The sequence below is a fragment of the Heloderma suspectum genome, chromosome 6, assembly GCF_057233095.1.
Source record: "Heloderma suspectum isolate Gila_16-S chromosome 6, 16-S_ref, whole genome shotgun sequence".
Taxonomy (NCBI): Eukaryota; Metazoa; Chordata; class Lepidosauria; order Squamata; family Helodermatidae; genus Heloderma; species Heloderma suspectum.
This window is the reverse complement of record NC_139463.1, coordinates 75,761,323-75,787,734: the sequence shown is the minus strand read 5'-3', so window position 1 is coordinate 75,787,734 and position 26,412 is coordinate 75,761,323. Positions and strand designations below refer to the sequence as shown.

Genomic DNA, 26,412 nt, shown 5'->3' with positions numbered 1-26,412 from the left:
ACAGTTAAGGTAGTCAACACAATAAAATAGCAATAAAAGCAACAATAAAAGCTGACAATAAAACCAATAACAGCGAAACTGCAACAACAGCAGTCATATCAAGAGAAGGCCATGGTAAAGTAATATGTTTTCAAGGCCTTCTGAAAAGCCTGCAATGATGGAGCACGGAGGGCCCCTGATGGTAACTTGTTCCAAAGGTGTGGGGCCACTGCAGAGAAGGCCCTCTCATGTGTGGTCACCCACCTCACTGCTCTCACGGATTCTAAAGGGCTCTCTTTCAGTTCTAAAGGGCTGAAATGCCTCTCCTCAGGCTTAGTTACTGGCAGTAAGAACTTTAAGCTACAATAGGCTGGTATTTTTGGCTGTGGCCTTTTTGCCTTTGGCTCTGCCCACCACTAGAATGCAGCTAGGCCAGGCAGCCAAGCCTTGCAACTGTCATGACCCCCGGCCTGAGGGCCACCCAGTATGCAGCAGAGGAGTCTGATGAGGATGAGGCACACACTGCTTCCTTGGGGGCAGGACAGTCACTGCCTTATCCAGGGCCCTCCTGGCCAGCAGATCCAGCCTTGCCATTGTCCTCTGGCTCAGAGGATGAAATCCCGTGTGCTAACCTGAGGTCCTGATCTTGTCAGGATCCTTATCAAAAAAGATTTGGGATAAGACAAAGTGAGACAAAGTCACAAATGGATCAGTTTAACAGTTTATTGATAACCCAGGTGATTGTAAATGGATGCGAAAATAAAGCAAAGCAAAGAACCTCACACATCCCTTGTGCTGACTGAAGCTGGCAACTTCTGCCATAGCCACACGTGTATCTGGGTCCCAATGAAGATACACAGGACGCCCCTCCACGGACCAATACTCAATTTCTCCAAGTTGGTGCGCGCACGTATTCCCCCTGGGGCAAGACCAACTTGGCATGCTTTAAACAATGCTTATATACCTTTTCTTCCATGCCATAGTAGACGAATAAAGCCTCACTGTTAGAGCAATAAATTACCTTCCTAAAAAGAAAGATGCCCCAACATTCCAATCTGGGCTAGAAAGCTTCTCAGTTATTCATGGAGACATAACACTATGCTCTTATCTTAAAAGAATTAGAGTCACCTGGCAAGACCCAGACAGCTTCACATTTGTTGACATACAGAACTGACTTTGCCTGGTACCAACTTTCCCATGAGAGGCAGCCTACTTAATCATCTAAAAGCTGCTCACTATTCTAGATTAACACAGGCCTCTATGCACTTCACAAACTGTGTGGAACGTAACTGTGGATCTTCCAGTACAACCCATTACACCCCGGCAGAACCTCTGTCTCCTCACCATCACATAAGTCTCAGGCTACAAAATCAGGCAAGGGACCTTTGCAGTGAGCTCCTCCAGGAGGGGCGGAGCTGACCACACTACAGGTCTTGTCAGCCTACATAAGGTTTCAGTTGGTTTTAACTCCCTGCTGAGACAACATCCTCCTACTGAAGTTGAAGTAGGAGAGAGTTCCAGCCAATAGGACTCACGTGTAACTCTCCAAAGTCCTATTTTCTCCTTGTCTTGATCTGCCTTCCTGCCTTGATCTTGCTATGAGCTTCCCCAGTGAGCCTCAAGGGACCACAGAATGGGACAGCTGCTGCTTTTCTCCCTCTGTCATTATACTAGCACCCATAGCCAGCCAATGCCACCTGTAGCCAGCCAGTCATTATACTAGCACCCGGAGCCAGCCAGTCTCCCACCATTCAGCCTCTATGACCTGTTTCATACATAATGACAACCCAGAGTATGGGTTGTCATTGAATCATGGGTTGTTGTTATGTGTTAACCCTCCACTATGATTTAACTATGGGCTGTTAACCACAATCAACCTGGGAAGAAAATTCATGGTTTGTTGTTGGTTTGGGAACTATCGGGGTTAACAACCCCGATAGTTAAACCACAGTGCAGGGTTCGCACATCATGACAACCCATGATTCAACAACCCATGATCCAATGGCAACGCATACTCAACCTGTACTCTGGATTGTCGTTATATCTGAACCAGGTCTTAAAGGCTGAATGGTGGGAGATTCAGGACAGATTAAAGTACCTCTTCACACAGTCCACAGTTGAACTTCGGAACTTGCTGCCATGAGATGTGGTGATTATCATGAACTTGGATCGGTATAAAAGGGGATTAGACAAATTCATGGAGGATAAGGCTGGCGACAGCTACGAATTATGATGACTGCATGTTACCTCTAATAACATAAGGAGTATGCCCCTCAATAACTTGAGTACACTCCGGGAGAGAGCGGAGAACAGGGAGGCCTGGCGTGCTATGGTCCATGGGGTCACGAAGAGTCGGACATGACTTAACGACTGAACAACAACAACAATGCCTCTCAGTACCAATTGTTGGGAACATGAGTGGGACGGTGCTTTTGTTCTCATGTCCTGCTTGTGGGCTTCCCATTGGGGCATCTGGTTAGCCACTGTGAGATGAGAACGTTGGACTAGATAGGCTTTTGATCTGATCCATCACAGCTCTTCTTATGTTCTTATGACTCAACAGGCCTTGAGTCTGATCCAGCAGGCTTTTCTTATGTTCTTATGACTAGATAAGCCTTTGGTCTGGTCCATCACAGCTCTTCTTATGTTCTTATGACTAGAGGAGTATTTGGTTTGATCCAGCAGAGCTTTTATTACGTTCTTATACCCACTGGGACACCAGCTCAGAAGGATGAGAATGGCGGGGGATATGGGGTATCAGGAGGAATAGCCAGGCAAGGGGCTGCCCCTTCCCAGTATCCGCCATTCTGAGGCCACTACCAAAGGGTAGGGCCAGTCCTGACAACAGTATAAATCACTAACACAGCCATGTGCAGTACTTACGAGGTTTTACGTGGCAGGGGGCAGGGCTGCTCCAGTTCAAGGAAAAGAGAAGAGGACACCCCTTCACTCTCGATCTCCGGTGCCAGGGAGGCTGAGGGCAAAGAGGGCTGTTAATGCTCAAAGCTTCAAACCACGTCTGCAAAAAACACAAGTCCCCATCAAGCTCAGTATCCTGTTTCCCACTGCGGCAGACCAGTTGCCTCCGGGAAGCCCACCTGTAAGGGATTTCAATGCATTCTTCTGACCATACCATTTTATTACAAACAGCTTATGATTTTACTGCTGGATAATCCATCTGGAACATGGCCATGGGTACACCTGGTTCCATAACAGGGATGTTAAATTTCAAGGTTAGACCTCCTTCTTCAGATCTCCAAGGAAAGAAATTAAACCTAAAGGAACAGGTTTGAGGGTGCTCTTGGATCCAGCATTGTCACTGGAGGCACAGGTGGACTTGGTGACACAAAGCACCTTTTATCAGCTTAGACTGATGTGCCACCAACTACAATATCTGGGCAGAGACAGCCTGGCTAGAGTTAGCCATGCTCTGGTAACCTCTCGACTGGATTACTCTAATGCGTTATACATGGGGCTGCCTTTGAAGATAGTCTGGAAATGTCAGCAGTCCAAAACAGAGCAGCAAGATTGTTAACGGGAACTGGCTGATATGATCATATTTCGCCAGTCCATTTCTGGGCTCAATTCAAAGTGCTGGTATGAACTTTTAAAGCCCTAAACGGCTTGGGGCCAGGCTACCTGAAGGATTGTCTCCTTCCGTATATACCTGCTTGGACCCTAATATGATCTTCAGAGGCCCTCCTCTGGGTGCCCCTGCCAAATGAAGTGAAGCAGGTGGCTACTAAGGAAAGGGCCTTTTCAGTGGTGGTACCCTGGCTGTAAAATGCCCTCTCCAGAGAGGCTCGCTCACCTGGCGCCTAAGTTGTGGTCATTTCTATGCCAGGTGAAGACCTTTTTATTTTCCCAAGCTTTTCAGTTCTTCAGTTTTTTCTTTAAGAGTTCTTGTGGTTTTTTATCTTTTCCCTGCTGCTGCAGGTTTTTACTTAATTCTGTTTTAAACTTCTTAGAAGGTTTTATAAGATGTTTTATGTTGTATTTTAGAGTTTCAGTTGTTGTGAACCACACAGAGAGTTTTGGCTGTTGGGCGGTACAGAAATAGAATAAATACAATAAATAAATAAGGGCACAAACCTATGCATGTTTAGACAGAAAAAAGTCCTACAACTCCCAGCTTTCCCTAGCCAGTCATGGCTGGCTGGGGAATGCTGGGAGTTGTAGGACTTTTTTCTGTCTAAACACGCATAGGATTGCACCATAACTGTCAGAAGTCCTAAATGACAGAAGGATTACATCCTAAATGTCAGAAGCAAGGGGTCCAATTCCCAACTTTACCTCCCCCTTCTAAAGTTTAAACCACGTTCCCCCTTCTACCATGTTCTTCCAGTCTTAGTATAGTTTGCTGTCTTTTTCTGTGTGGGAGACAGTGACTGAGAGGAGAGCACCAATACGGGCATAATAAATAACTATACTGGAGACACTGAAGGGAGAGGGTAATAAAACTACAGTGGACAGGAGCTAGAAAAAAAAGCTTTGGGATCTCTTTTTTCAAAAAAACAACAACCACTACCAAGCACACCCAGGCTTCGCCCCCTGCTCTGACAAGGAGATCCTCCTCCTGCCTCACTGGCAATGCTACAGCCCCCCCCTCCACCCCCCACATTGGCTTCCCTCCTCCTAGTTTCATGGTTTCCTTTTTCCTGGAGCGGGTTCAAAATCTGAACTATGTTTAGACTGGGTCATTGCTTTAAAAGCTGGCGCTGGCAGCCAGCAACATCTTTTTCTGATGGGATATCACATGATAAAAAGATGAGGAGGAAAGTGAGGAGGGGCTGAGCAGCTGAAGAAGCCCCCAACCCAGAAAACAAGAACTGGGGGTGGGGAAGAGAAGGGGGCTATTCCCTGGGCCTTACCTGGCTCCCACTGGCTGCTGGAACCAGAATGCAATTTAGCTCCTTCACTTTCATTGTCCTGCATCTTTGGGGCAGGGAAAAGAGGCCTTGGTTAAAACCTTGTTAATATCTGAAATTTGACCTCTGCCCCTCTCCCCTGGCCCACAACGTCTGAAAAAGACAACTTGACCTTTGCATGGATCTCCTGCCCCCAAATCCAATCTTCTGGTGTCTCCTATAAGAGGAAAGAAAAGATATGTCACACCTTTTAGACCAGGAGTGTTGAACTGCAGATTCACGGGCCAAAGGAGGCTGTCCTGGCAGTGAAGGCTGGTGGCTCCAATTTCGGTGTGGCTGTGAACCTACCCTGGCTTTCATTCAGAACCAGCCAGAAATCTCAAGGAGCTATCCAAGGTGCTGGACCTATTTGGGGGGTGGAATTCAGCACCTCTGATAGCTCCTTTGGAGTTCTGGCTGGTTCTGACTGAAACCCAGCTTCCACTGCCTCCTGGGGTCCCAATCCAGCCCTCTGGGGTTCCCCAGAGGACCCCACCTTCTTTCCCCCAACTGCCGAACATTTGGTGGCTTTCAGCTTTTGCATCCTTCTTTCCCACATCCTAAATGGTTGAAAGTGTGTTCCTGAAGCTCAGTTAAGGATGTTACCAGTAGTTAAATCTCCTAAGGCTCAGTTACTGACAGTTAAGGATGTACGGATTTTGTAAAATCCGTTCTGTCTGCATTTCACAGATTGTCAGGTGCCTTTTGTTCCATCATCCACTCATTAGCAGAATCAGATTTTTTCCAATTTCCCAGATTTGTACAAATTTGCACTTGCAAAAAATGCACAAATTCCCCACAATGTGCAAATCCTCCCTAAAATGCCCAAATCCCCCCCTTCATATTCTCATGCTTTAGTTTGTGGGGAAATGTGCATTTTCAGGTGGTGTTTTTTTTTTAATGTATTTTTCTAAGACTAAATTTGTGTAAAATTTTGGAAAGTAAAAAAATGGTCCACAAGTCCACAGAATTCACGCAACTTAGGAAAAGCTGGTCCACTGCTGAATCTGAGGGTCAGGTTCATAGAAATCCAAACTCACTTGATTCTGTTGCAGGTTTCTCTGACATCCCTACTAGCAGTAAGTGCTTTAACCCAAAATATGCTGGTATTTTAGTATTTTGGCCCTGCCCCTTTTCCCTTCAGCCCCACCCACCAATAGAATGTGACCCCTGAGAGCTTCTCCAAAATAGATTTCGGACCTCGGACTGAAAGATGTTCTGCACCTCTGTTTTAGACCCTGAAATTAAGGTAGTCTCCATTTCCCCTCAATGAATGATTTGTTGATTTCCTGCCATTTCTCATGGGCTTTAAAGGAGGATCCGACAAATCCATGGCAGATAAGGCTCTTGATGGCTACTAGTCATGACAGCTAGATGCTAGAACCTCCAGGATCAAAGGCAACCATGCCATTGAATACTAGCTGCTGGGAGACACAAGCAGGCGTGTGTTGCTGCCCGCCCTGTCCTGCTTGTGGGTTTCCCAGAAGCATTTTGTTCGCCATTGTGGAAAACAGAATGCTGGGACTAGGTAGGCTCAGCAGTGCTTGTCTTATGTTCCTTATCATTTTTATCCTCCTTAAAGCAGCCCTGCAAGATTGGCATGTATCACCATCCCATGTTACAAATGAGAAACTGAAGTGACGAGTCTATTGCCATCCACAGCAGCCTAGGGCCAGCCCTGCCATGAGGCAGAGTGGGGCAGCTGCCTCAGGCAGCAGATTTTATGGGAGGAGTGCGGCAAGGCATCGGTGGACAGAGAAGTCTGTGTACCACACAGCCTGTCCTCCACCCTAAGCCAGCCTTCCTCCACCTAGTGTCCTCCAGATGTGTTGGACTACAACTCCCAGCATCTCCTAGCCAGATGCTGGGAGCTGTAGTTCAACTCATCTGGAGGGCACCAGGTGGAGAAAGGCTGCCCTAAGCTACCCTGCTGCCCTCAGGGCCATCAGAGGCAGCCAGAGCTGAAGTAAGATCTGACTGCCAGCCCGGTCAGCTTCTGTACATGGAACTTTGGGAGGCCATCTTGTCCTTCACCTCAGGCAGCCAATCATGTTGTCCCTCACCTGAGGCAGCCAATTATATTGGGCCGGCACTGCAGCAGCTACGTTTGTCATAGTGATGATGCAGCCAAATACAGCCTCCTCCCAGAAGAGGCATTGCTAGGCCCCAACTCTATTCCCTCAGGCCCCAGATCTATTCCACAGAGCCCTGCGTGTCCATTGATGTCAATGGAAGGTTTTTTTCTCAGCTGAATAGCCTCACAGGGGGGCAGTTTTTAAGGGGGATAGCCTCTGGGGAGGGAAGGGTTAACCCTCCCCTTCCCACAGGCTGCCATCAGTGGAGGCCTGTGGCTCCGATTTCAGTGGGGCTGTAATTCCATTCTGGGTTTTAGTCAGAACCAGCCAGAACTCTAAAGGAGCTATCCACAGTGCTGAACCCAATCCCCAAAATGGGCTCACCAGCCTGGATAGCTCCTTTAGAGCCTCATTTATTTATTTATTCATTCATTCATTCGAAATATTTCCTGGCCACAATTCAGGGCAGAAGCCCTCCCAAAGCAGCTTACAACAGTAAAATACATAAAAACAATTGAAGTATTAAAAGTGATAAAAATATAAAAACAATAAAAACAACAATAAAAGCCAACAATAAAACCAACAACAACGTTAAAAGCAGCAACAGCGATGTTAACAGCAGCAACAGCAACAATAGCAGTCATTGTCTGGTTCTGACTGAAAACCAGAATGGATTTACAGCCCCACCAAAGTTGGAGCCACCCGCCTCAACTGGCTGCCATACCCTCCCCACCACCACCACCCCCGAAAAAAATTTCCCCCATGGCAATTAAGCTTAGAGGGGGGAAAAAACTTTCCTCATTGGTTTCGGATGATCTCAGTCAGGGTGCAAAATAATTGAAGAATTTGTTTTATTTGAGGTTATTTGGATGAGAAATTAATTGGCTGGCATTGCCTCCTGTGAAATTTAAATAAAATGCTAGTAATTATTTCTAAATCTGCACATATTTATATAAACTAGCATATGTAGATATGTGGATCAGGGCCATCCTGTTGTGAGTCTTCCATGTTCCGGCAAGCTAAGTGGGAGCATGTGGAGACTTGGAGGACAGGACAGGAGGACCCTGATTCATGTGGCGCAGACTTCCAAACGTTCTTGCTGGGAGGAGGACCGGTCGTCCCGGGGAGTTCTTTTCAGGCACAGAACAAAAACATCTGCAACGATTGTTCTTTATTCCTGACACTTTTCAATATGTTCTCTTTTTCTACCAAAGGAGGGAGGGAGGATCTTTCTATTTATTTCCAAAACATGGCAAGAAACTGCTCAAAATTCCTTCATAGCTGCAGCTGACTCAAGCAGTTCTTTTCGCCTGCCCTGCCACCCCACCCTTCCCAAGCAAATGTATTCAACAGGCGTTCCAGGCCAGGCTTTCGTTCATGAAGAGCACGTGCTTTGTATGCAGAAGGTTGCAAGTTCAATCCCCAGCATCACTGGATAAAAAGATGATTAGGTAGCAGGTGCTTGGAAAGACACACACACAGCCCTCTCCCTGAGGCCCCGGGAAGCCGCCGCCAGTCACAGTAGACAACATTGGGCTAGATGGACAAAGAAGTCTGACCTGGTGCAAGGCAGATTCCAGTGGGGTGCTGTTTCTCCCTCTGGGCCCGTGGGATAGGGCAACCTGTATCTTAAAATAAGATAAGCATAAGCACCACTGGCGCCACGAGAGAAGGACTTCAGGGCAGAGGTCCAGGGCCCCACTCGGCGGAATGAGCAGGGCCCCCCCCAAATGCAGCAGGGCCACCTTCGCCCATTTTGAAGTAAGTGAAGTAATGCACATTACCATCTAAAGAGCCCCCGCCCCCCAGTCATTAAATCCAGACTTGAAAATTGCCTAACTGCACCACTGATAACCACAGATGAGTATGCAATAAGGCCACACACACACAATATGCCATTCTCTGGTGCCCCCAGACCCATTCCGTCTTCTGTCTCGGCATGGTGCCCCTTGGAGTACATAAGCCAGGGGTGCCGAACCTCTTTCAGCCTCAGGGCCGAATCCAAGATTGGAGAAGCGGAGGGGGGGGGGGGCATTTCTGTGGTGGGTGGGGCTGAGGGCAAAAGGGGTAGGGCCAAAAATACTAAAATATCAGCCTACTTTAGCTTAAAGCTTGTATTGCCAGTGACTAAGCCTTAGGAGAGGCATTTCAGCCCCTTAGAATGGGGAAAACACTGCACAAAAGCCAGGAAACCACCAAACAATGGGCCCTTGTAGGAAAGGGGTTGAGGCCCTCTGGGGAACCTCAAAGGGCCAGCTTGAGGCCCTAGGAAGGTCTGATTTGGCCCACAAGCCTGAGGTTCCACACCCCTGATGAAAGCAATGAATACAGGTTCTCCAAGAAGCCCCCTCCTCTCGTTCTCTTCCTCCAGGCCCCCCCGCACACACAGACACTCAAGACCTCCAAGAAGCAGGCATCCTGCTAACCTTAGCTATTGCTTGTTTAGGGGCATTAGACTCCCAGCAGACCAACCGTAGGGATTCAAAACCAGGCTGAGGGTTCCAGAATTCTGAATCCAGGCCTAGGATGGGGGACTTGCTTCCTGATGGATCCGGACCTGTTCCCACTTTCAGTAATAACAAATGCACAGCCAGCAATAACCTCCAGTCAACCACAGCCACCCCCTGCCCTGCCATTAACTAAGACTGCGGAGGTTTTAATTAGGTTGGCTGTTTGAAGGGTCTGATTCTGCAGCATCTCCCGTCAGTCCTGAGATGCATAATATTCAGAGAGCCATTTGGAGGCCCCAGTAATATTTGCAGTTCCATCTGCCAGCAGCCACCTAGTCTTTGCCAAAAAAAAAAAAAATCTGAGCCAAAAAGCCTGGGAACCTACTAAGAAACGACGGCACCGGAAAAACCGTAGGAATACACTGGATTTCCAAATGGCCCTTGGGGAGCCAGTGTGGTGTAGTGGTTAGAGTGTTGGACTGAGGAGACCTGGGTTCAAGTCCTCACCTGGCCATGAAGCTCACAGGGTGACTTTGGGCCAAGCACTGATTTTCAGCCTAGCCTGCCTCATAGGGGTGTTGTGAGAGTAAAATGGTGAGGAGAAGGGTCATATATACTGCCTTGAGTTCCTTGGAAGAAGAAAAATGTGGTATATAAATGAAATAAATAAATAAATAAAGTATTAATTACACCCAGGGTGATTGGTTGTTTATACAATGGTTTGGGGGGACAGAAGAACATAAGATCATAATAGTTTGGGGGGACAGAAGAACTCTGCTGGATCAGACCAAGGGTCCATCTAGTCTAGCATTCTGTTCACACAGTGGCCAACCAGCTGACCATGGGAAACCCACATGCAGGACATGCGTGCAACTGAATCCTCCTGTCACCCATGTTCCCCAGCAACCTTTGGAACTTTTCCCCAAAGGCCCAAAACAAAACAAAAGAACTGCCTTTCCAAATAGCCACTGAGTTGCGCTATTGTTCAGGGAGACTGAACAATTATCTGTATGAAATATCAGCAGGCTCACAATTAATCACATGTACTAAGGAGCTCCCCCCATACACACACACACACCCAAAAGACCTTGAGATGCTTACAGACCCTCCCTCCCTTTTGTCCTGAATAGGCAGTGCCTAGTAGACATACAATTATCTTCCTGAGTTTTCACATATTTATCTCAGCCAGTCTTAAAACAGCCTCCCCCAACCTGGTACTATCCAGATGTTTGCACTACAACTCTATAATGTCTAGGGATGGTGTGTGCTGTAGTCCAACACATCTGGAGGCCGCCAGGTTGGGGAAGGCTGCCTTACAACATACTTGCAAGGGACAATAGTATTATCCCTCTCTTTACTTCCACATTAGTTTTAAAGAATGGTGCCTCACCTAAAGCTGTGACCCTATACACACTTCCCTGGGAATATGTCCCATTGTACTCAAGGGGACTTACGTCTGAGTAGGTATGCCTAGGGTTAGTTTGGGGCCAAGGTGAGCCTTGAACAAAGGACTTTCTGCTGGTCAAGGCATGTTCTGCCAAATGACCATACAGAAATGCACCAGTTTCTGTGGATTTGCTGCAGGGGTGGAATCAAGCTGGCTAGAGATGGAGTTACAATGTGGAGCATGACTCCTGGGTTATCAAGAGGGGTGTTGGGGCATAGTGGATTTTACTTTCCCCCCCCCCAGACACAATGGCAAGCCAGATTTCAACAAACCATGCCACTGCTTAGTGTTATGTGTGACCAGGCTATTAGCTTGCAGCTCAGCTCAGGCCCTCCCTTCACAGCAAAGCTCTGCTCCCAAGTAGGGATGTCAGGAAAATCCACAATGGATTCAAATGAGTTCGTTTTTCTATGAATCTGACCTGTGGATTCCACAATGGAACAGCTTTTTCCAAGTCACGAGGTTTCCACAGACTTGCGGACTGGTTTTTTACTTGGCAGGGAGGCACTAATTTGCATTAGCACTAATTTGCATCAGCACATTTGCGCAAGTGTACATTAGCGTCAATGCACACTTGTGCTAATGCGTTAATACACATTAGCACAAGTAGAACACAATTCTGGTTAAAAACATCCAATTTGGTCAATGAGTGGATGACGGAATGAAAGACAGACAATCCATAAAACAAGATGGAACAGATTAACAAAATCCATAAATCCCTACTTATTGGGTTCTTTTGGGTTTCCCCTCTCCTTTAGGGTTCCCCTTCCTTAAAAATGTTTCTACTTCTGAAAACCTTGGGGTTTCTCTGAATCTGCCGACATCTCCCTCTTGTGCATGGATGGTTCGGTTTTGGCTAGGTAATGATCAGCACTCAGAGAATGAGTTCGCTATTAGTGGGTATATATAGGGTTGCCTCTGTACATGGAGGTTCCATTAGCAATCATGTCTAATTGACATGATTGATTAGACCCCTCCACAAATCGTTTTGAAAAGCCAACAAAGCTAATGGCTTCCACCACATCTTGCGGTAGCACATCCCATATGTACATTGTGCATTCTGTAACCAAGACAGCCTGGAACTTTTTGCCAGTCAGCTTCAGTTGGGTTCTACTAATACAATGAGACAGGAAAGTGGGGGAGAAAATCTCTCTGATCTCCTGACAGCAGCCAGAGATCTTGGCTGTAGCCCAAGTTGTGGGAAGAGTCTTTCAGAAACAAAGCATCAGCACAGGGGTGGGCAACTTGTGGCCCTCCAGATGTTTTGGCCTTCAGCTCCCATCAGCCCTAGCTAGCATAGCCAATGGTGATGGATGATGGGAGTTGTAGGCCAAAGCATCTGAAGCAGCCCATCCCTGCATTAGCAGAACTAGACTGCACTTGGCTCCAGAACTAGAAATGGAACACAAGACAGGAGATGTATGATGTTGTTGCAAAACAGAGCTCGAGCCATTTTCCGGGACAGCCAAGTCAAAGGGCTGAATGCTTCCTTGGGTGGATCACCCGCCCCCACCCCCACCAACTGGACAGAGCTGCTTCTTTCCCCCCTCTAGCAAGCAACAGCTTGTCCTATTGATAAAAGTATTATTTCCTGGAACCGGATTCTTTTCCTGCTGCCAACGTTTGTCTCTCAGCCCTTGGAGTTGGAGCCAACTCGCACATATCACAGAATCCGTGCTGCGCAAGGCTGGTGTCCGTGGATCTGTGCAGACTGGCGCCGCAAGCAGTGAAACAAATAGCAGGCTTGCTCCCCTTTTCGCGTCCCACCTGCCATTCAACCAGCCCTTGCCCGGCCACCACGGAGCCTGCTTTGGATCGCCTTCAGCGGGTTGCGACCAATAAAGGCAGCCTTGGCCGGGTGTGGTAACGCTAGCCCGCCTTTGCAAAGCTGGACATGGAGAGAAGAAACCACCTGATCACTTCGCTGTCTGCCATCTGGTTAGGGCAGGGCTGCCGGAACCTTGTTCACCGCAACGGCCAAATTCTATTTCAGAAAAAGTCTCAGGGGCTGCGTTCTGGTGCAGATGGTGCCACAGGCAAAGGGCAGAGCAAAAGGCAAAAGGGGAAGGGCCAAAACACAAAAGGTACCAGCATATTTAGCTTAAAGGTCTCGAGGCCAGTAAATAAACCTTAGGAGAGACCTTTCAACCTTTTAGAATGGGGTGGGGTGGGGAAAACAGCATAAAAGCCAGGAAAACCACCAAAAGATCAGCAGTTGGGGAAAGGGGCTGTGGACAAAGGAAAAGGGGTGCGGCCATCTTGGGAATGCCCCGAGGGTTGGAGTGGGACCTTTCTGAGGTTCTGCAGCCCAGATCTAGGGCCATCCTGAATGAACAAGCAAGTCCCCGCCATAGCTCAGGAGGATCACGGTAATTTTAGGAGGGCCACTCAAGCTGTGCAGGGGCTGAGAGAATCCCTTTCAGGGTCTCAGACAATGCTGTGATGAGAATTCTCAGAACGGTGTCCCAGAATCCTTTGCAATCAGTGGCACAGTTTGGTCATTTTAGGCTCTGGATATATTGGTATTATAGTCCAGCTCTCACAGCCATACGTTACTACATATAAGGAAGGCTGAGCACCGAAGAATTGATGCCTTTGATTAGAGGTCCGTCTAATCAAAGCTATGGTTTTCCCAGTAGTAATGTATGGCTGTGAGAGTTGGACTATAAGGAAGGCTGAGCGCGGAAGAATTGATGCTTTCGAACTGTGGTGCTGGAGAAGACTCTTACGAGTCCCCTGGACAGCAAGGAGGTCAAATCAGTCAATCCTAAAGGAAATCAACCCTGAGTGCTCATTGGAAGGACAGATACTGAAGCTGAAGCTCAAATATTTTGGCCACCTAATGCGAAGAGAAAACTCTCTGGAAAAGACCCTGCTGCTGGGAAAGACTGAAGGCAAAAGGAGAAGGGGACGGCAGAGGATGAGATGGCTAGATAGCATCACTGATGCAATGAATATGAACTTGAGCACGCTCCAGGAGAGAGCGGAGGACAGGAAGGCGTGGTGTGCTGTGGTCCATGGGGTCACGAAGAGTCGGACACGACTTAACGACTGAACAACAAAATAGTGGTCTTATGGAGGTGGGGGGCAGGCTCCCTTCACTCACCTCAAATGGTCTTACAGGATGGTACTGATGGGAATTATTTGGTAACGATGCCTCCTGTTAGAAAGGCAGTTAGCTGAGACAAACAAAAAGCAGAACAAAATGAGCATTTAGCAGTCCCACATGCACACAAGGCTATAAAGGAGACCACACCCTTCTTTAGTGAAGGAAAGGTAAAAGCTCTGCTCACAATATTCTTGCTTATAAAATGAGGGCAGCTTCAAAAGAGAGTTTGTTCAGTCCATTTTGTGTTCCATTACACAGGCAGGAGCAGGAGAGCAAACACAAGTGCTCCCAGCAATGGAGGAAGGTCAAAGACAGGGTGGGGGAAAGGAAGGGGAGGAGCACAGGAAACCACACGATAGGCTATAGAGATCCTAAGGCCAGCTGTGCTCAAACTTCCTATGAACTGCAACACTGCCCCCTTCCAGTAATTTGTAGATGAGGTTGCAATATTCCCAACAGGTATTTCTAATGGTCCTATGGGGGTGGGGAGGAGTGCTCTTTAGATGGCAATGGATATTACTTCACTTGATTTGAAATCTGGCAAGCCAGCCCTGCTGTATTTGCCACCTCCCCTGCGCCTTCTCCCCTTCATGGATCACTGCCTTGTTGTGGCGAAGGGGCTTGCGTAACTCAGTGAAGCCATAAGCTATGCCGTGCAGGGCCACCCAAGACGGACAGGTCATGGCGGAGAGTTCTGACAAAATGTGGTCCACTGGAGAAGGAAATGGCAACCCACTCCAGTATTCTTGCCAAGAAAACCCCATGGAACGTATCACAAGGCTAAAAGATATGACGCCGGAAGATGAGCCCCTCAGGTCGGAAGGTGTCCAATATACTACTGGGGAAGAGCAGAGGGAATTTCCAAGTAGCGCCAGAAAGAGTAAAGCGGCTGGGCCAAAGCCGAAAGGACACTCAGCTGTGGATGTGTCTGGTGGTGAAGAAATGGAGTAGCACTCATAGTCAATAAAATTTCTTCTTCTCCACAGAAGAAATGGAGTAGCACTCATAGTCAATAAAAGGGTGGGAAAAGCAGTACTGGGGTACAATCTCAAAAATGACAGAATGATCTCAGTATGAATCCAAGGCAAACCATTCAACATCACAGTAATTCAAGTCTATGCCCCAACCACTGAGGCTGAAGAAGCTGAGGTTGATCAGTTCTCTGAAGACCTACAACACCTTCTAGAACTAACACCAAAAAAAGATGTCCTTTTCATCATAGGGGATTGGAATGCTAAAGTAGGAAGTCAAGAAATCACCAGGATAACAGGGAAGCATGGCCTTGGTGTACAAAATGAAGCAGGACAAAGGCTAATAGAGTTTTGCCAAGAGAACACGCTGATCATAGCAAACACTCTTTTCCAACAGCACAAGAGGCGACTCTACATATGGACATCACTAGGTGGTCAATATCGAAATCAGATTGATTATGTCCTTTGCAGCCAAAGATGGAGAAGCTCTATACAGTCAGTATAAACAAGACCTGGAGCTGACTGTGGCTCAGATCATGAGCTTCTTGTTGCAAAATTTTGGCTTAAATTGAAGAATGTAGGGAAAACCACTAAATCATTCCGGTATGACCTAAATCATATCCCTTATGAATACACAGTGGAGGTGAGGAATAGATTTCAGGGATTAGACCTGATAGACAGAGTGCCTGAGGAACTATGGACGGAGGTCCGTAATATTGTTCAGGAGGCAGCAACTACATCCATCCCAAAGAAGAAGAAAGGCATGAAAGCAAAGTGGCTGTCTGATGAGGCTTTACAAGTAGCCGAGGAAAGAAGGGAAGCGAAAAGCTTACCAGAAGTACAAGCTGGGTTCCGAAGAGGCACAACTTTACGACTGAACAACAACTGCACCTTCTGCCCCGTGGGACCCCTGGAGTTCTGCCCCCCGGTGCCATTGCAATATTATTAATAATCATATAGTAGGCCTCTTGGATATGTGTGGCCAGTCTCTGCTTGGTTCCCGCTGACCCACACTCTCAGCACACTGATTTGTGTGTGGCTGCTCTCTCCTGAGAAACTGGCCCTGTTTATATGTAACACTAAGCCATGATGCTTAGGTAATTTGCGCTTACCAGGGTGGCTTAACGTGTCGTGGGGGCAGAAAACCCCACTACCTGTGGTTCCAAAACCACCCCAGGTAACCACCCCTATGCAGCAGGGTTAATTGGCCCCGGAGTAGTTTACCGTTACATGTGGCAAGCTCACCAGTGGTTAAAATGGGTTCCTGGTGCTTTCTAGGCTGCACCCATAGAGACAGTGGCCTAGAGCATCTCGCAGTTCTGGTAATGCTCTAGCTGGGCACAGACTTTCTCTATGGTCACTGGCGCATTGCAACAGATGAAGCGGCCGGCATGTGCATTTTCATGGTGCAAGAACCGCTGGGATTGCCAGCAGCGGGAGGATGATTCTGGTAACTACAGAGGGGGGCAGTTATGGGAACCACGCAGTGCTGCGTGGTTCCTGGTCATGTGATGGGCATACACTTTGTGGTTTTGCTAACACCTCCCCCTCCATAGTTACCCTAACCACCCTCCCCCCGTGCGCGTCTGAACAGGGCCACTACGTATCATTTTTGTTCCTCCCTTCCTCTTAGGAGCTGAGGGTGATGTAAAGCATTCCACTTACACACCTTTGTTGTTCAGTCGTTCAGTCGTGTCCGACTCTTCGTGACCCCATGGACCATAGCACACCAGGCCTTCCTGTCCTCCGCTCTCTCCCGGAGCGTGCTCAAGTTCATATTCATTGCATCGGTGATGCTATCTAGCCATCTCATCCTCTGCCGTCCCCTTTTCCTTTTGCCTTCAGTCTTTCCCAGCATCAGGGTCTTTTCCAGAGAGTTTTCTCTTCGTATTAGGTGGCCAAAATATTTGAGCTTCAGCTTCAGTATCTGTCCTTCCAATGAGCACTCAGGGTTGATTTCCTTTAGGATGGACTGATTTGACCTCCTTGCAGCCCAGGGGACTCGTAAGAGTCATCTCCAGCACCACAGTTCGAAAGCATCAATTCTTCGGCGCTCAGCCTTCCTTATAGTCCAGCTCTCACAGCCATACATTACTACTGGGAAAACCATAGCTTTGATTAGACAGACCTTTGTCGGTAAAGTGATGTCTCTGCTTCTTACTATGCTGTCTAGGTTGGCCATAGCTTACCTGAATGGTTTAGTGGTTTTCTCTACATTCTTCAATTTAAGCCGAAATTTTGCAACAAGAAGCTCATGATCTGAGCCACAGTCAGCTCCAGGTCTTGTTTTTACTGACTGTATAGAGCTTCTCCATCTTTGGCTGCAAAGGACGTAATCAATCTGATTTCGATATTGACCATCTGGTGATGTCCATGTGTAGAGTCGTCTCTTGTGCTGTTGGAAAAGAGTGTTTGCTATGATCAGCGTGTTCTCTTGGCAAAACTCTATTAGCCTTTGTCCTGCTTCATTTTGTACACCAAGGCCATGCTTGCCTGTTATCCCGGTGATTTCTTGACTTCCTACTTTAGCATTCCAATCCCCTATGATGAAGAGGACATCTTTTTTTGGTGTTAGTTCTAGGAGGTGTTGTAGGTCTTCATAGAACCGATCAACCTCAGCTTCTTCGGCCTCAGTGGTTGGGGCATAGACTTGAATTACTGTGATGTTGAATGGTTTGCCTTGGATTCGTACTGAGATCATTCTATCGTTTTTAAGATTGTACCCCAGTACTGCTTTTCCCACCCTTTTATTGACTATGAGTGCTATTCCATTTCTTCTGTGGGATTCTTGCCCACAATAGTAGATATGATGGTCACCTGAATTAAATTCGCCCATGCTTGTCCATTTTAGTTCGCTGATTCCCAAGATGTCGATGTTCAATCTTGCCATCTCATGTTTGACCACTTCCAACTTACCTTGATTCATTGATCTGACATTCCAGGTTCCTAAACAATATTGTTCTTTACAGCATCGGATTTTCTTTTCACCACCAGACACATCCACAGCTGAGTGTCCTTTCGGCTTTGGCCCAGCCGCTTCACTCTTTCTGGCACTACTTGGAAATACCCTCTGCTCTTCCCCAGTAGTATATTGGACACCTTCCGACCTGAGGGGCTCATCTTCCGGTGTCATCTCTTTTAGCCTTGTGATACGTTCCATGGGGTTTTCTTGGCAAGAATACTGGAGTGAGTTGCCATTTCCTTCTCCAGTGGACCACATTTTGTCAGAACTCTCTGCCATGACCTGTCCGTCTTGGGTGGCCCTGCACGGCATAGCTTATGGCTTCACTGAGTTACGCAAGCCCCTTCGCCACAACAAGGCAGTGATCCATGAAGGGGACTTACACACCTACACACCAATAACTGTACAGTGAGTTCAGCCGAGAGCTAGTGACTGGCCCAAGATCACCCAATGACTATCATGGCCATGGAGGGATTGAAACCCAGCTCTCCCTAAATCCAGGTCCAGCACTCAGTTCAAAAGCTTTAATTATTCCTCCTCCACCCTCTCTTGACTCACTTTGCCCAAGCAGAAAGATAAACATATTGTTGTAAACTGAGGATGGGTGGGGGTGGACTAGATTACCTTCAGGGTTCCTCCCAACCCAGTGATTCTGTGGTTCCAAAACTGGAGTTTGGACAAGCAATTACCTTAATGGACTTGGCAAGTCTCCGCTTTTTGTTAGGGAAAGTAAGAGCAATATGTTGCCATGGGAACTAAATAGATGGGCTGCTTGCTGTCAAGAGCTGGCTAGGAAATACCTGAAAGTGGGGATTCTTCTCTCCTCCTGGTTGAGGATGTTGTGAGTGAGGCTGCCAGTAAAAGGAAACAAAAGAAGAGTTGGAGTTTGAAGTCAGGAAGAGTTAGAGATCATGCTTGGAGAAAGCAAGAGAATTCCAGAAAAACATCTATTTCTGCTTCATTGACTACGCTAAAGCCTTGATTGTGTGGATCACAACAAACTCTGGCAAATTCTTAAAGTGATGGGAGTACCAGACCACCTTACCTGTCTCCTGAGAAACCTGTACGAGGGCCAAGAAGCAACAGTAAGGACCAGACATGGAACAACCGATTGGTTCAAAATTGGGAAAGGAGTACGACAAGGCTGCATATTGTCGCCCTGCTTATTTAACTTATATGCAGAGTATATCATGAGAAACGCCGGGTTGAATGAATCACAGGTCGGAATTAAGATTGCCAGGAGAATTCTCAACAACCTCAGATATGCAGACAATACCACCCTAATGGCAGAAAGTGAAGAGGATCTAAAGAGCCTCTTGTTGAGGGTGAAAGTGGAAAGTGCAAAAGCTGGTTTGAAAGTCAACATTAAAAAAACGAAGATCATGGCATCTGGCCCCATCCCTTCCTGGCATATAGAAGGGGAAGAAATGGAAGCAGTGACAGATTTTATTTTCTTGGGCTCCAAGATCACCGCAGACGGTGACTGTAGCCATGAAATTAAAAGACGCTTGCTCCTTGGGAGGAAAGCTATGGCAAACCTAGACAGCATAGTAAGAAGCAGAGACATCACCTTGCCGACAAAGGTCCACATAATCAAAGCTATGGTTTTCCCAGTAGCAACGTATGGCTGTGAGAGCTGGACTATAAGGAAGGCTGAGCGCCGAAGAATCGATGTTTTCGAACTGTGGTGCTGGAGAAGATTCTTACAAGTCCCCTGGACGGCAAGGAGGTCAAATCAGTCAATCCTAAAGGAAATCAACCCTGAGTGCTCATTGGAAGGACAGATACTGAAGCTGAAGCTCAAATATTTTGGCCACCTAATGCAAAGAGAAAAGTCACTGGAAAAGACCCTGATGCTGGGGAAGATTGAAGGCAAAGGAGGACGGCAGGAGATGAGATGGCTAGATAGCATCACCGATGCAATGAATATGAACTTGAGCACACTCCGGGAGAGACCGGAGGACAAGAAGGCCTGGTGTGCTATGGTCCATGGGGTCATGAAGAGTCGGACACGACTTAACGACTGAACAACAACAAGAGTTAGAGAGCTGGGTTGGGATCCAGATTTACATTGAATCAACTGCACTGGCAGAACTGGAGTTCTCCACCCCCCTCCTTCCCACAGCAGCCTCTCCAGCCACCTGAAAATGCTACACAGAGGGTCAGGAGAACCTGCTGAATGGGGAGAGCTGTGGTATGGAGGTAGAGGGGGGATCCCCCAAATCAGGTGGAGGGACCTTCCGTGAGCATTGCTCTTCCACTCGTGGAAGGTCCCTTCCTCTTGCAGAAGGCAGATCCTGGATTCAACCCTTGGATTGCAGGACTCTGGCAATCTAACTGCTTCTTGGGCTGCCAGCTGCCTCCCTGGAGGTGTGATGCGGGAGTCGTGGGCTTCAGCTTACCTGTTGGGCTGCTTGAGCTGAGCCTCCACCTACACTCAGCCTGTACATTTGTAAAGAAAGGCAAAGATTGCAAAATGCCATAAGCCTCTTGCGTTCTGCTAGCACCGAGCCCGGGTAAGTGCTGCACTCCTGGAATTTCTCACCACTCAGATAACTGGGGTGAGCCTAAAACTGCCTTCCCCAATCTGGTTTGCACCCAGATGTGTTAGACTACAACTCCCAGCATCTCCCAGCCTGGGTGTGGGATGCTGGGGGTTGTAGTCCGACACACCTGGAGGGCACCAAGTTGCGGAAGGTTGGTGTAACAATAAGAAGCTGCCTTTTACTGAATCAGGCCATTTGCTCTGAATCAGCCTTCTCCAATGTTTCAGACTAAAGCTCCCATCAGCCCCAGCCAGCACACCCAATGGTCAGGGGTGATGGGGGTTGTAGTCCAAAACATCTGGAAGGCACCAGATTTGGGAAGGCCGGTTTATGCTAACTGGCAGCGGCTCTCTGAAGTCCATCTCCGCCTTGCTGAGATAGGTTTTTTTACTCAAGAGTTGCCAGGAACCGAACCCATGGCATCTGGTATGCAAGGCATGTGAACAACCACTGAGCTACAGCCCCTCCTAAGCTGTGACTGCTGTTGCCCTGTGTGATCATTGGAGGGGGAGCTCTCTCCTCCAGTTAATGATGGGGTGCATTCTAGCAGCTTTTCCTTCTAGTCCCCCCCCCAAAAAAACTGGTTCCATCAGCCAGAGGACCAGATGTGAAGGGGAAGCGATGGATTGGCTGGCTCGTTGCCATGGATATGGTTGTCATGGAGATAATGGTCCCTACTCCTGCCCCAGCCCCTTTCATTCTTAATTCTTCCAAGCATGGACTCTGCTTTACAAGGGGATGGGGGGCAGCCGGGACTTCTGGCTTCTTCTCTGAGCATGGAGTGAGGAGCCAACGCATAGCTGCGTTCTGGGAGAGCGGACAGAGAACAGAGTGTTGTGTCCTCAGTGGGAAAGGCAGTGGGTTGCCATAGATCAGGGGAGGGTGGGGCAGCACGGGGAGAGAAAGCCAGGACCCCCAGGTTCTCCCCTGAGGAAGGAAGGCCACCTAAGGGATTCAGTCGGGAGAAATGGGTTGGAGGACGGGGGGAGCGGGAGGGATAGAGAAGAGTTTCCCAGTGGGGCATGTTAAGGCTGAGAAGGGGATCAAAACGGCTGCTTTTCCTGGGAAGGAAGCCGGGTCCAGTGAGTGAAAATGGGAGGTGCTAAAGCCAGGATACCTTCCTTCCCTGGAAGTGGGAGCCTTCTCCAACCTGGTGCCCTCCAAATCTTTGGATCTCAACTCCCATCAGCCCCAGCCAGCATGGCTAATGGTCAGGAATGCTGGGAGTTGTCACCCAAAACATCTGGTGGGCAGCAGGCTGGAAAAGGCTGATCTAAACAGTCAGAGAGAAAAAATAATTTTATTTTTCAATTACATTTATATCCCGCCTTTTTTCCTCCAAGGAACCCAGGAATCACCTCCTCCTCTCCATTTTATCCTCATAACAACCCTGTGAGGCAGGTTAGGCCGAGGGTCAGTGACTGGCCCAGTCACCCAGTGAGCTTCATGGCCGAGTGGGGACTAGAACCTGGATCTCCTGAGTCCCAGTCCAACACTCCAACCATGACACCATGCTGGCTCACCAGTGCTCAGAACGTTTTTGCACCCTGCAGCCATCTGGGGATGTCCACTTGGGGCTGGCTCCTTCCCTTCCCCATGCCCTTTTGCTCCTCCTGGATTTCCCCTGCATGCTCTGAGTAATTGCTCTCTCCTGTGGTTGCCTCACCAGTCAGGCCTGGTTGTCAGCCGGGATTAGCTGCCAGGATTAGCTGATGTGCTGACACGGTGCCAGGCAGAAGCGTGACGGCAAGAGACAGTGACAGGCAGGTGCCCCTGGCCAAAGTGCTGCCTGCCCCCTCTCCTGACAAAATGGTCCTCCGCAACTGAATGCCTGGACCACAGTGCATACACATGCTCACGGGTCCTTGCACACTAGAGCATATGCGCACCCAATTTGCATAAGCACATGGGGTGGTCTTCAAAATGCACACAGGCAAGCATCTTTGGTTGGGTCCCCCAACCTGGCACTCTTCAGATGTGCTGAACTTCAACCCCCATCACCCCAGCCAACATGATGGGAACTGAAGTCCAGAAGATCTAGAGGGTGCCAGGCTGGGGGAGGCTGATCTTATCCTTTGCACACTTCAATCATCATAATCCTTAGTATTTTTTATCATGTTGTAGAGTGCTCAAAGCTCTTCATAGATATCATCCCAGTAAACCTTACAATAACCCTGTAAGGCAGCTCAGTATGGTTATCATTGCCCCTATTTGGTAGATGAATGTGTGAGGCTGAGAGAGAGTTGCTTGCCTAAGGCCAGCTAGTGACTTCATGGCAGAGGTAGGACTGGAATGAAGGAATTCCTGATTGACAGTTCAGTCTCTCTTAGCTACTACACTACACAGGGGTGTGTGTGGATCCAGAAATGGCTTCCTCCGTCCCTCTAAACCAGAGGCGGGGAATCTCCCCCCGCCTATCAAGGACCACATTTCCTCAGGGGTAATCTGTCACGGGATAAGGCAGCCATGTAGGACTCACCCCAAAAGAGGAAATTAATCACACACACAAAAAGATGAAAGATGACACCCGTTTTTATAAATTGCTTATGTTAACTTATATCTATAGATGCACAATTCAAAATAAATATAATTAAATTAGAAATTCAGTTCATCTCACCATAGTGTGGAAGACTGAGACCAGGTGACTTGTATGCCTGTCTGTTCGGTCTGCTGCCCGGGTGTTAAGTGTTGATGGGTATTAGCTTATCATTCTTTATCTTTAAACCAGTATTGGACTGGTTGTTGTTGTTGCTGATCAGTCATTAAGTTGTGTCCAGCTCTTCATGACCCCATGGACCATAGCACACCAGGTCTTCCTGTCCTCCGCTCTCTCCCGGAGTGTGCTCAAGTTCATATTCATTGCATCGGTGATGCTATCTAGCCATCTCATCCTTTGCCGTTCCCTTCTCCTTTTGCCTTCAATCTTCCCCAGCAGCAGGGTCTTTTCCAGTGACTTTTCTCTTCGCATTAGGTGGCCAAAATATTTGAGCTTCAGCTTCAGTATCTGTCCTTCCAATGAGCACTCAGGGTTGATTTCCTTTAGGATGAACTGATTTGACCTCCTTGCAGTCCAGGGGACTCGTAAGAGTCTTCTCCAGCACCACAGTTCGAAAACATCAATTCTTCAGCGCTCAGCCTTCCTTATAGTCCAGCTCTCACAGCCATACGTTGCTACTGGGAAAACCATAGCTTTGATTATGTGGACCTTTGTCGGCAAGGTGATGTTTCTGCTTCTTACTATGCTGTCTAGGTTTGCCATAGCTTTCCTCCCAAGGAGCAAGCGTCATTTAATTTCATGGCTACAGTCACCGTCTGCGGTGATCTTGGAGCCCAAGAAAATAAAATCTGTCACTGCTTCCTTTTCTTCCCCTTCTATATGCCAGGAAGTGATGGGGCCAGATGCCATGATGTTAGTTTTTTTAATGCTGAGTTTCAAACTACGTTTTGCACTCTCCCCACCCAGAGGTCCTCAAAGAAGGGCAGGATATCAATGAAATCAGTCAATAAATGTTCAGGCAGTGCAGGCTGGTTGTTCCAATGTCAGTGGGGTGGTAGATTTGCTCTGGGTTTCAGTCAGAACCAGTCAGAACTCTAAAGGAGTTATCCAAGGTGCAAAGCTCCATTAGAGTTCTGACTGCTTCTGACTGAAACCCGGAGCAGATTCAATGACCCACTGACATCAGAGCCACCACTGAGTTCAGGTTTGCCATATGGCAGGCATGGGTAGGATTGAGGCTTGTGGGATCCATCCACTTTGTTTTTTACTAGAACTCCAAGGTCCACCAACTGGAGCAAGACAGAAAATGGTGACTCAGGGGGCAGAGCTGCTGGTCTACTGCATCCTACAATTTCAGGATGACTTGCATTTTTGGATTCTGGCATTTGTTGACATATACAAGTACAAATCCACATCTAAGCAACCATAGATCAGGGATTCTAACAGCCTAATTTAGAGGGGGGACACCCTTTTGTCTTGTTGTTAACAACTGGGAGTCAGAAACCCAGTTACTGTAACTCAGGGATGGGGAACGTGTGGCTTTCCAGATACTGGACTGCAACTCCCATCATCCCTCACCATTGGCTATGCTGACTAGGGCTGATGGGAGTTGTAGTCCACCAACATCTGGAGGGCCGCACATTCCCCACTTCTGTTGTAACTCACCATGAGCCCCTGGGCTTTAACTCAGAATTAACAAGTAAACAAAATGTCCCTAGGCCTCAGTCTCTAGCTACAACTGAATCTCAACAAAGGCTTAGACCAGAGGTAGACAACCTGGAACCCTCCAGATGTTTTGGACTATAATTCCCATAAGCCCCCACCAGCATGGCCAATGGTCAGATTGTGGTAGTTGTAGTCCAAAACATCTGGAGGGCACCAGGTTGTATACCCCAGCTTACACCCAAATCCTCTTTCAAATGCATGTCCCCGTCTTGGCACAGAGTGTTTTGAGCATGTGCAGAGTGTTTTCCATTCTTGAGAAAGGAACTGCAACCAGCGTCACAATCTGAGTTTAGGAATATGGGCTTCCAGGTCAGAAAGAACAATTTGAAGGTAGGCAGGCTTGTGCCCTGGCCCCTCTCGGTTTAGAAATGACATACACACAATGGAATTGCCTGTGGGGATATAAGTGATCACAGTGTCCCCTTTCCCAGCCACCCTGCTTCATACTAGACTCTGTCCTCTGGACACCACAAAGTGCATGACTGAGGAGAGTGGCCAGGCAAGAACAAAACCATATGTTGCAAGTCAGCACAGCCCAAGGGCTGTCTCTGTGCAAGCAAATACAGAGAGACAGGATAAGCATGAGTGAGAGACAGCTCTGGCGAGCCCAGGCATGCTGAGAAGCAAGGGAATGCATGCAGAGAACATAAGAAGAGCCAGTCTGGATCAGACCAAGGTCCATCTAGTCCAGCATTCTGTTCACACAATAGCCAACCAACTGCCCATGGGAAGCCCGCAATTAGGATATGAATACAACAGCACCCTCCCACCCATGTTCCCCAATAACTAGTGTACATAGGCATACTGCCTCTGATACTGGAGGTAGCATACAGCCATCAGGACTAGTAGCCATTGATAGCCTTCTCCTCCAAGAATATGTCCAATCCCCTTTTAAAGCCATCCAAATTGGTGGCCATCACTATATCTTGTGGTAGCAAATTCCATAGTTTAGCTATGCACTGTGTGAAGAAGTCCTTCCTTTTATCTATCCTGAATCTCCCACCAATCAGCTTCATGGGATAACCCCAGATTCTAGTATTATAGCAGAGGAAGAAAAATTTCTCCCTATCCACACTCTCCACACCATGCATAATTTTGTAGACCACTATCATGTCTCTCCTTACCCTCCTTTTTTCCAAGCTAAACAGTCCCAGAAGTTGTAACCTCCTTTCACAGAGGAGATGCTCCAGCCCCTTGATCATTTTAGTTGCCCTTTTCTGCACTTTTTTTTTCAACTCTACAATATCCCTTTTTAGCTGTGATAACCAGAACTGTACACAGTATTCCAAGTGTGGTCGCACCATAGATTTGTATAAGGACAGAGTATGTCTGCAAGGGTGCATGCCACACCAGCACAGCATATGCGCCATGGGGGTGCCAAACCAGAAACAGAGCTGAAACCCCATTTCAGAAAGTGAGATTCTAAGGTTTTGACTTCAAATGCAAATCTTGAACTTCCAACCTTCTCCTTTTCTGTGGTGGCCCTAGAGATGTAAAATTTCCAGAAATTTTGAGGCCATGGGGAAAAAACACATGGGGGGGGTCCAGAAAAAATGGAAATTTGGGGGAAATGGGAAAACAAGCAGTACCTTGCTTTAGCGCTCTTTACAGATGTAAAGTTACTTTGTTGCTTTAAGACAGCCTTCCCCAACCTGGTGCCCTCCAAATATCTTGGACTTCACTCCCATCAGCCTCAGGCAGCATGGCCAATGGTCAGGAATGTTGGCCACTGTAGTCCAAAACA

General features: G+C 47.8%; 1 protein-coding gene across 6 annotated transcripts in view; it reads right to left on the bottom strand.

Moving 5' to 3' along the window:
• C6H19orf81 (chromosome 6 C19orf81 homolog) overlaps positions 1 to 26,412 on the bottom strand; it is a 42,233-nt gene that overhangs the window by 5,990 nt on the left and 9,831 nt on the right. For 2 of the 6 annotated variants that reach the window (XM_084805046.1, XM_084805052.1), the window contains exons 3-7: positions 18,701 to 18,751; positions 13,965 to 14,037; positions 5,020 to 5,064; positions 4,851 to 4,914; positions 2,863 to 2,953 (exon numbers count right to left, since the gene is read on the bottom strand). In XM_084805046.1, coding sequence (XP_084661172.1) covers positions 2,863 to 2,953; positions 4,851 to 4,914 — 155 coding nt within the window. In that variant the 5' untranslated portion in view covers positions 5,020 to 5,064; positions 13,965 to 14,037; positions 18,701 to 18,751. Of the gene's footprint in view, positions 1 to 2,862; positions 2,954 to 4,850; positions 4,915 to 5,019; positions 5,065 to 8,520; positions 8,590 to 13,964; positions 14,038 to 18,700; positions 18,752 to 26,412 lie in introns of all 6 variants that reach the window. The other 4 variants (XM_084805048.1, XM_084805047.1, XM_084805051.1 and 1 more) reach the window with 3 other exon arrangements.